Here is a 10,601-nt window from a genome sequence, read left to right on the forward strand (position 1 = left end):
GCAGGGCAAGCATAGAATCCCTCGAGTGCTTCCCCAGGTGCGCTCCTTGCGTCTTTCTGAGACACAGCCATTGCGTGTGGAATGCACCTGGGAGTCTGTGCCTTCCCTGGGACATTCCTGAGGAAGAACTAGGATGGTGGAGGGTCCATTGGACTAGGCATGACGGTGAGTCACCCCTGCTGCATGGCACAATGCAGGAAGCACCACGGCAGAGGATGGCTGCAAGGACTCGGTCCATCCTGAGGTGCCACGATGAAGCTTTAAAGCCTGTGGTGAGCGCTTAGGTTGAGGTGACTGAGAAGGATGCCTGGCATGTTTTGCCTGCCATGGGGACATGGGCAGCCTAGGAAGCTTGGGAGCATATTTCCACAGACTTGGCAGAAACAGTCAGGCATGAAAAGTCTTGTCCACCTTCAGTCAGACTCACATGTTTAGCACAGTGTGAATTTGAGACCTGCTCACCTGTCTCGGCCTCTGTTCCTGGAACACATGCCAACTTGTGCAGGGTAGTAGTGCAGTGGGTTAAGCCACAGGTCCTCACAGATGATCTGTGTGTAGAAGAGGGATGGGAGGGAGGAAGAAAGCTGGCAGGCGTGATGAGGATGAGGAGAGCTCGCAGTTTGACTCGAGAGCACCCAGCAAGCATATCTGTGTTCAGCAGGGCTATGGTGAGGAGGTGCGGGGCGAGGTGCTGGGGACTGAGAGGGAGGGAAATATAGGTAAGATGATGGCGGTGTGAGACGCAGCTCACCCTGGCAATCTTGCAGGAACAAGGAACACTGGGTCCCAACAGCCAGTCAGAGAAACAGTGCCCACGCAAGTCCACCCTGCAGCTGCCACGTTCTCCTTCATGCTCCCTCAGCCACTGGATAGCAGGAGATTGACAAGCCTTGTATCCTGCAGGGGAGCAAGAAGCATGGCTCAATGGCCAAGCTTGCTTGCTACCTCCTGTGAGGCACCCCCACACATAGCCCTTGTCATCCCATTTTTAGTAGGCAGACACGTGCGTGCTCCAGGAGGAATCACATACCCATGCTGGTCTGGTCATACACTTTAACCAGTACTTCATTCCTGAAATAGGGGTTCCTCCTGAAGGACAATTCTATACGGCAGTGGTCTTTGGGGAAGCTGAATTCTTGCACCTGGGCAGCAGTCAGGAATGGGTGGCACGGGAGTGGGAGTGGGACCAAGGCACTACTCCACTACTGCCATACACGAACCCCACAACCCGGGACCAGGATGCTGACTCACCTGCAAATCATTCAGGTAGCTCAGCAAGTCCCTGTCTTGCTCACAGAGAATGCCCGAGATCTCCGGGTGATTCATCATCGAATTTAAGTCAAGGAATCAGCACTGCCGGCAGAGAAGTGCGTAAAGAATGGTGGTGGGAGCTCAAGGTTTACGGGCTGGATGTGGGGAGTGTGATGTGGTGGCACTTTCTTGTGGTGCTGGGTGGCCCTATGCTGTGCTGTGCTGTGCTGTGCTGTGCTGCTGCAGTGTGAGGAGGCCGGCATCCCTGTCCTCACCAGCCTGAAAGCACCTGTCTTCTCTCTGGGTGTGTGTGTTCCTCTGAGGGCTGCAGCCTCCCCCGGCTGTCAGCTGCTTATCCGGCAGTGCTGTGGCCTCCCGTGACACTCCCATAGGTGCAGTAGCAGGGACACCAGTGTCAGGGCAGTTGGGGCAGCCATCCACTGGGAGTGGCAAGTGTGGGCAGGAGCCCTTTAGACCTGTGGGCCTCCCCAAGAAAGGATCTTTTGTCCGGGTCCAGGGAGGCAACTGTCCCCAAAGCCACCATCTCCTGGGAGCCTTGAGCTGGGCCCCCAGCCTGAGATTTTCCCCACCATCCATCATGCTAGCCACCTCGCGTCACTCCATGCATGCCCGTGCGTGCCCATGCATCTTCACACTCTCTCACTGGTTAGCCCACATGTTCCTGAGTAGGGTCTGTCCTTCCACCCCTGCTCCTCAGCCCTCCTCCTCACCCCTCTCCCACCACCTGCCCTGCACCCATCAATGTCTCCGGCAGCGGGATGGTGCCTGAGGCAGGATACCACCTGTGCCCAGAATTCTGGGATGTCCTGCAGGATGGCTCTGCGGCGGCGCTGGTGAGTCTCGTCCTTCTGCTGCACCTGCCTCCTGAGCAACGCACAGGCCCTCCTACCGCGGCTATTCACCAAGCTCAGCTTCAGCTGCAGGAGCTGCAGCTGCTCCCAGGCAGGCCTGGAGCCCCAGCGTGCTTCCTCCTGCCTCAGCTCCTCTGCTGCAACCTCTTCTTCTGACACTTCCTCCTTCTGCTCATAGCCAATGGACTCCACCTCCACCTCCGCTGCTACATCCTCTGGCTCCAGGAGAACCTCCTCGCCGCTGGCACTGTGGGCTCCATCCTAGCAGGACTCCAGGTGCTGTTGCTGCTCCTGCCAGGGTTCCATCACAGCGCTGGCCTGGCCCAGGGAGGGTGCCACCGCTGCTGATGAAGCCACCACAGCCAGCCCACACAGAAGGACCTCTGGCTGCCTCTCCAGCGGAGGCTCAGGCACCTGCCCAGCCTGGGCTCTGCAGCTCACACCCACCAGGCCATGTGCTCACATGGAAGCCCCTCCACGCCCGGACTGCTCCCCACTTGCCATCACCACGTGCTCCTGGGCTGGCCCTGCTGCCTCCGTGCTCTCCACCACCACAGAGCCGGACCACAAGCACAGCTTGTGATGCGCCCCGCCCCGGCACTTCCCATCATGCCACTCTGTGACGTGCCCCGCCCCAGCCTGCCCTTGGACTAGCAGTTTATGTCCGAGTGGGAAAAGCTAAGCATTTCTCGCAGCTTTCACACAGCCGGCAATGATCTGGGAGTTGAATCCGGTAGCTGCATGACTAGTAAGAAGGCCAACCAGAAGACAGGGATGGCGACCCACCTCCTGTGCCACCTTTACAGCCTGTGCTGGTGCACGCTCTGATTTGTTCTGCTCCACAAATCTTCTTACATGCTAAAAGAGCTGTCCTCATGTCCTCTTGCCTGGAGATTCCTGACCCCAGCCATGGGCAAAGCAGGTCAGGGCTCCAGTGTGCAGCACTGTCCCATGCAGCCTGAGGGGCTGATGGCCTTTGCCAGGCAGTCGCTAGTCCCTGAGCCAACCCCTTGCCCTCCCCAGCCAGGCCCCCACTCACACTCACTCAACACTCACAACAAATGAGCTTCCAGATTGCCAGGTGGCTCGCAACTCTTCCCCCCAGCCTCTGGCCCACCGACCCGTCCTCGCAGGACAGCAAAACGGCCCTTTTAAAGGCAGACGCTGCTTGGTGGTTTTTCCCGTTTCCCGTTCACGCTGACCACACACATTGTTCTCACCCATCTCCGGGCCCATCTACTGGGACCAAGAGCACCAGATGCCAGGATGGGGCAGCCTCGGCCAGGGCGCTGGGAAGTGAGTGCAGAGGCTGGACGAGGTGGGATAACCAGCGGAACATTCCACATCACACCCAGGAGCCAGAGAGCAGGAGGATGCCCTCAAGAGCCACCTGCAGGCCTCCACAGGCACGTGGCTCTGACCTGAGTGAGCACTGACAGAACTCCATGCACCCTAGGGGATGGAGACCAGGCCACAGATAACATCTCAGATGCACAAGCTCCTCAATGCAGACAGGCTGCAGGGCAGTCATTTCCACAGACCTTTCACCATGTTGTGGCCTCAAATGTTCTCCTAGGAGTCTACAAATTGCTCTGCTCGTGTTAGGCCCCTGGTGTCCAGAAAATGCACAGAAGCAGCAGGATCACACATAGCCTTGCACCAGGCAGACATCTCAACCGGTTTTACAGGGACCAGGAGCACAGGACATTGTGCCCCACACAAGGCCAGGCTGAGGTGAGTGTCCACCATAGGAGGACTGGTGCCGGATCTCACAGGGAGCTGCAACATGCCATGTCATGCCCGCCATGTCAGAAACATCAAGGGAGCTTCTCACAGATGTGTGGACTTCATGTGTGCATTGGAGCAGGAGAGCAGGCCTACCATGCTGGCAACGTGTCAGACTTCTGGCAGGGTGAGGAGGTGAGGAGGTGTGGGGGTGAGGAGGTGAGGAGGTGAGGAGGTGTGGAGGCCAGGATGCCAGCACCTCTTTCAAAGAGCAGCTGGGGAGCGAGGGTGGCCTCCCTGTGGACTCCATGCCCCGGAAGACAATGCAAGGTTTCCAGGTCTCCTGGCTCAAAGGCCCCCAGCCATGATCGGCTGTCTGGGGCAGTGCATCCTCCCTGAAGCCTAAAGACATCAATGCAGGGGTGAGGAGGGGAGGTGTGAGCTGGGAGTAGAGACAACTCTGTAGACAGAGGCCCAGAAACACCCCACTACCACACACTACTCCGCCCTCTGTCCCGCCTGACACTCCTCCTCCAGGGCGATTGACGTGGCCCATGCAGATCTCCTCCAGCTGTCCTGCTCCTGCCTCCTGACCCCTGTGCAGCCCAGCCAAACGTGGCACCCAGCAGCCCTCAGGGCCAGTGCAGCATTGGCAGTGGCCCTTTTCAAGCTTCGTTTCCACGTCTGCCTAAGCAGGGGTGCCTGAGACTGGGTATTAGAACCTTCTCCACTCCACAGAATGGCTGCCTGCGTCCACACTGCTCTCTCCACTCCAGGCAATCTCCCAACACAGCCCACACCATGGATCCCAGCTCCCAGACTCGCAGACACTGTACACTCAGGAAGCACATTCTTCTGCAACTTGCTCAGCAGGCTTGTCCTGCCATTCTGCCTCTGCCTTAGGAATCCGCAGGCTGCTACTCCAACAAACAACTAACCTGGGGGACATGCCAGCTGTGCCCTTGCCTTGCCCTGCCATTCCTGGTGACCCCCACTATGGAATGGGATCCACACTGAGAGGCAGCAGTGTATGCCCAACATGGACGGCAAGCGTGCCCAATACCCTGGGTGTTCAGTTGCCTGCTGATTGCAAGCACGCATCACCTGTGGAGGCAGGAAGGGCACAGCACTCAGACAGGCCCTGTCTCTGCATCCCTCACTCTCACCCCCCACCCAGCCCCGACTTAAACACTCTCCTCCATTCCTCCAGGTGCAGTAAATTGCAGAAGCCATGCTGTTTCCACAGACTATGCCAATCAGCTCGCCACAGGCCTCTGGTGAACATCGTCAAAAGCAATCCCCACACCCCAACACCAAGCAAAGAACAAGACCTTCACGGGCAGGGCTCAGCCTTTATTTTGCATTGGACCAACACCATGGACACTTGGCTCATTCCAGGTTTCCCTGACACTTGACTTCCAGGCTTATTTGTCATCCTGTCAGTAAACACCCTAGTGGACTCTTCTTCTCTGCCCAAGTTAGTTAAATCCAAAGTCCCCTTCTCGCCCAGGAGCCGTGCAGCTGGGGCGGGGATCGGCCACACTGCAACCAGCTGTCTCGTCCATCCGTTCCGGATCCCTGTGGGGAGGGGTGCAGGGCAACACAAGCATATACACAGGCGTTCTGTGGCCGAGCTCTGTCGGCCCCAGCAGGAACTAACTATGCAAAAGCGGAGGCCTGAGCCAACAGCGTTGCACATGTAAATGCATGCACACATTCGGGGAGAGTCAAACCTGAGTGCGTCTTCATAAAGAGCAGGGCAAGGATAGAATCCCTCAAGTGCTTCCCCAGGTGCGCTCCATGCATCTTTCTGAGACCTAGGGCTAATGCCCACCTGTGCTCCAGGAACACAGCCACTGTGTGTGGAATGGGGCTGGGAGTCTGTGCCTTCCCTGGGACATTCCTGAGGAAGAACTAGGGTGGTGGAGGGTCCATTGGACTAGGCATGTTTACTGCTCAGCATTGTTCAGTGATTTCAAGTTCTTCAAAGGAAGAGTTAGTGTCATTGGGAATCTTTAGGATTAATTCATTTCCCTTAATCACAGTGGGTTCAACCTGGAGCTACCTAAGCATCGATTAAAAGAAGCAAAACCCCAGACGTCTCAGACTGGAAGCTAGCAGGTGGATCCTGGTACCAAATTGCACATTGGCTGCCCAGAGACAACTGACCATGTCCACGTGGTGGCTGGCATCTGTAATCCAGGCATGAAATGTCTCATCCTGGACCCCACTGCTGGGTTAAACTTTCGGCTGCTGGAAGTTTAAACCCCCAGGTCGATGGTCATGCTCCTCCCCAATCCCATTCATCACCCTTTGAAGGTCTCGAGTGGGCCCCGGAGCTGCACGGTCACAGAAACTTCACCCCTCATTTTACTCACTCCTAAGGAAGTAGCCCCCGGCATTCAGGCAGGCCCAGGGGCAGCTCACCACGTGCACGTGCTGGCTGTCATCTGGGATCAAGTCATGAGACACCCCATTCTGGGATCCACCTTTTTCCTTTTTTTTTTTTTTTTTTGACATTTTATAATCATTTTATGATACAGTCTTTTTTTTTTAAAGATTTATTTGATTTTTATTACAAAGTCAGATATACTGAGAGAAGGAGAGATAGAGAGGAAGTGGAGCTGCCGGGATTAGAACCAGCGGCCATATGGGATCAAGGCGAGAACCTTAGCCACTAGTCCATGCTGCCAAGCCCTATGATACAGTCTTATAGGCTCCTGGGGTTTCCCTTATCCCAGCCCAAATCCACCCTGCCCCCCACCTAATTCCTCTATATCATTACTAAAGTATAATTCTTCATATACAGTCATATGTCCATTATAGCGGGCATGGACAAAGGCAGAGAGTCCAGAATACTATATCAAGAATTAGTAAACAGTTTCATTGCCATTCCATCCTTGTCTGGAAATACAAATGCATACTTCATTGTATCTCACTTCTGGATGTTACTCTCTGTTTCACAGTTATTGTATATTCCCTAAATGAACAGTCATAATACAAAATCAACAATAGAAGGAAAAATAGAAATTTACTATGCCATGAAGTTAAATAGCATGTTACTAGATATTACAGTCTCCATTACACAGCTACTCTACATCCCCTTAAATGAAGAGCCACAAAACAAAATCAGCATCAGGAAGAAAAAAGAAATTAACAACAACAAGATGTCAGATAACATGCTACTAACTTAATAATGTGTAGCTGAAGAAATGAAAATCAAAAACCTTCTTGAAGAAAATGATGCTTAAATATGATCTATGAGTCATTGACTGATTTAATCAGAAGAAAGTGTTTTGAAGAGATGAAACTAACCGAAAACATCAAATTCCATGCAATGTAGTTTCCACTGATTTTTGTTGGTGAAGTGTGTCTCTTCTAGACAAGAAATAGATGGGTATTGTTTCTTGTTTTTTTTTTTAATCCAGTCTAATAATCTATGATGTTGGAGCTGAAGTCATTTACTTCAGGGTTAATATTTATGGGTGGTATTTTGATCTTGTCATTTTAGGAATGGTTGTTCATTCATTTAGTCTTTTGTTGTCATTTTACTGGGATGTTGCTCCCATTTGGCTTTGATTTTGGTAGGTGCTATTCCTCTTCTCTGTCAAGAGAACTTCATGAAGTATCATTTGTAAGGCAGGTTTGGAAGAGGCAATTCTTTTAGCTTTTCTTTACCGTGCAAGAATTTTATTTCATTTTCAAAGACAAAACAAAGCTTTGCTGGGTATGTTATCCTGGGCCGACAATTTTTTTCTTTTAGAATCTGGAATATGTCACTCCTTCTCTTCTTGCCTGTAGAGTTTCCTGTGCGAGATCTCCTTTGAGTTTAATTGGCATTCCTTTATATGTTTTTTTTTTCACATGCATATTTAACGTTCTTTTCCTTATGTTCGATTGAAGAGAGTTTGATGATCATGTGTCGTGGTGAAAATCTCCTTTGATCAAGCTTGTTGGGAGTTCTGAGCCCCTCCTGGAACTTGTTTCCCAATTCTTTCTCCAGATTAGGGAAATTTTCCTTTATTATTTCATCAAGTATATTTGTAAATCCAGTTTCTCTTTCTGCACCTTCTGGGACTCCCATAACTCTTATATTAGGCCTCTTAATAGTGTCTTTCAATTCTTGAATACTTTTTTTGGCCTGATCCAGCTCTGCTTCCAGCTTTTTGTTTGCTTCTCCCTGATGACAGGAATTATCTTCCAATTCTGAGATTCTTTCTTCTGCTTGCTTCATTCTATTTTGGAGACTCTCCACTGCATTTTTAATTTGCTCTACTGTGTTCTTAATTTCTGATATACCAGGATTGAATTGCTTATTGCTTCCTTAAATTCTTTAAACTCTTGTATGTGCTTCTCATTGTTGATCAAAAGCTTTATAATGAATTTTCTGAATTCTGTGTCCCCCATTTTCTCGATGACTTCCTCAGTGAACTCTGAAGTTGGCAAATGGTTTTGTGCTTGTGTAGGGGAGTTTTCAGTAATATTGTGCCTTTCTCTATTCTTTTGCTCTTGGCCATTGTACTTCTGGTTAGCAGAATCTTCTCCTTGGGGTAGGTTTCCAAACTCTGTCACCATCAGATCTACAGTTTGATTTTACTTATTGCAGTTGGTACACAACATTTTGCCTGCAGCCACTTGTACCACTCCCTCCAGCGAGTTCCAGGTCTAGGTTCTTGTTTCAGATTTCCAGCAAAAACTCCATAGCACCAACTCCTGGCTCACCAAGCTCCACCTCCTGTGATACTGTGCTGAGGTTGCACCATTGTCTCTGTAACTTTTCTTCCACTTTCTGTTGGAGCAGGTCCCAGGATTTAGAGAGACACTAGATGCCCCATATCTAGCTAGGTTTTTGGTGGTGCTGATCTTGTCGGAACCTGTTGAATATTAGGTTTGCATGCCACATGAACCTATTTTGACACGTATGATGCCACTGTTAGCATTATTTTCCTGCAGTACCAGTGCAATCCACTCAGTGAGTTCTCGCAAGCTCAGCACATGCTTAATTCACTGTTATCCCCTGTAGTCCTAAAGCATTTGCCACAGTGTACAAAATGGCCCCTGACGTAGAGTTCTTTATCTGCTGGCCATCACATATGAGGGCTACCCAGATCTTTCTTGGATGGAACCTATAGAATGCCACATTGCTGCAATTCACTGAGTCAAAATGAGTTCACTCCCAGCTCAGCATTTGCTCAGTCTTTTCCCTTGCCTTTGCCTTCTTATGCAAAATGGCTCCCAAATTTGCTCTAGGGGGCTGATCTGGTTGTGAAATCCACGCTATTCTCACACTGCCTGTCTGGGATCTGTTCTGTCTCCGCTCCTGATAAAATCAAATGGACCAGCAGCATGGGCAGTTCTTTATTTTCACCTCCCAAGCTCCCAGCAAAAGTCCCTGGCTGCTGGTGGAGCTCCGGCTGCTGGTGGAGTTCAGGTCACTGTTATCTGGATGCCACTGGTGTATCTGTTACCGCAACACCACACCATTGTGTTCACTGCTTTTCTGTATCTGTCAGTCTGCAGGTGCCCCTCTGCTGCTGCTCTCTCCTCTTCTATTTCCTGGAACATGTCCTCTTTGCTTCATCTTGATTAAATGTTTCTCCCTCTGTTTTAACATGTCTTTACCCTATTCCACCATCTTGATTCCTAAATTAGATAACTTTATGGCTGAATTCTACCAAATGTCTCAAAACATATCAGTACAAGCTATTCCAAACAATAAAAAGGAAGGCATTGTTTCAATTACTTTCTGTGAAGATAACATCAGCTTAACACTAAAGCAAAATAGAGACAAAACAGAAAAAGAGAAATCGCAGCCCAGCTTTCCTAATGAACATAGACACAAAGATCCTCAGCAAAATACTAACCAATAGGATCCAACAGTTTATCAGGCAGATAATTCACCCAGAGCAGGCAGAATTTATCCTTGGAATACAGAGATGATTTTAACATTTCAAAATCAATACATGTGATATTCCACATCAACAAATTGAAAAATAAATTTAAAAACAAATGCTTCACATCTCAAAGGACAGAGAGAAGGCATTTGAAAAAATTCAATTCCACTTCACACTAAAAAAAAATAAATAAATAAAAAAAGAAAAATAGGCAGAGAAGAAACATGCTATAATACAATCAACATGAGAAAATAAATGCTGGCATGTTAAAAAGGGAAAAGACTCGAAGCTTTTCCAGTACAAATTGAAACTATAAAGGGAAGTATACTTTCACAACTCTTACTCCACTGTGCTAGAAGCTCTAGACAGATACTTCTGTCAAAAGAAAGAAATGTAAAAATTCAAATTACTGCACACATGCTTCTCTATAGGAGATGCAAAACAGTCAATATAGAGATTGTTGGAAGTCATTAGTGAATTGGGCAGAATAGCAAGGTAAAAAATTATGAATATAAATCAATGAAGCTAGTATATCTCTGTGGCTAATAAAGATTTCATAAGTACAGTCCTCTTTAAAACAACAGAGAAGGGCCTGGCAGAGTGGCATGGCCTACCAGCAGAAGTCCACCCTACAATTGCCTGGATCCCATATGGGTGTCAGTTCTAATGCTAGCAGCCCAGCTTCCCATCCAGCTCCCTGCTTGTGGCCTGGGAAAGCAGTCGAGGATGGCCCAAAGCCCTTCGTCCACATGGGAGACTGGGAGAAAGTCTCTGGCTCCTGGCTTTGGACCAGTCACTTGGGGAGTGAACCATTGGATGGAAGATCTTCCTCTCTGTCTTCCTCCTCTCAGTATATCTG

General features: G+C 49.9%; 1 protein-coding gene across 1 annotated transcript; it reads right to left on the bottom strand.

Annotated features, from left to right (window-relative positions):
• Nucleotides 1–318: 318 nt before the first annotated feature.
• LOC131478776 (testis-specific Y-encoded protein 1-like) lies at nucleotides 319–1,354 on the bottom strand. Its single transcript, XM_058659347.1, has 4 exons — nucleotides 1,252–1,354; nucleotides 1,031–1,142; nucleotides 752–897; nucleotides 319–548 (listed from the first exon to the last, which is right to left on the bottom strand). The coding sequence occupies exons 1-4, from the start codon at nucleotides 1,327–1,329 to the stop codon at nucleotides 459–461; spliced, it is 426 nt and encodes a 141-aa protein (XP_058515330.1). The 5' UTR covers nucleotides 1,330–1,354; the 3' UTR covers nucleotides 319–458.
• Nucleotides 1,355–10,601: the final 9,247 nt, after the last annotated feature.

Source organism: Ochotona princeps, chromosome Y, assembly GCF_030435755.1.
Source record: "Ochotona princeps isolate mOchPri1 chromosome Y, mOchPri1.hap1, whole genome shotgun sequence".
Taxonomy (NCBI): domain Eukaryota; kingdom Metazoa; phylum Chordata; class Mammalia; order Lagomorpha; family Ochotonidae; genus Ochotona; species Ochotona princeps.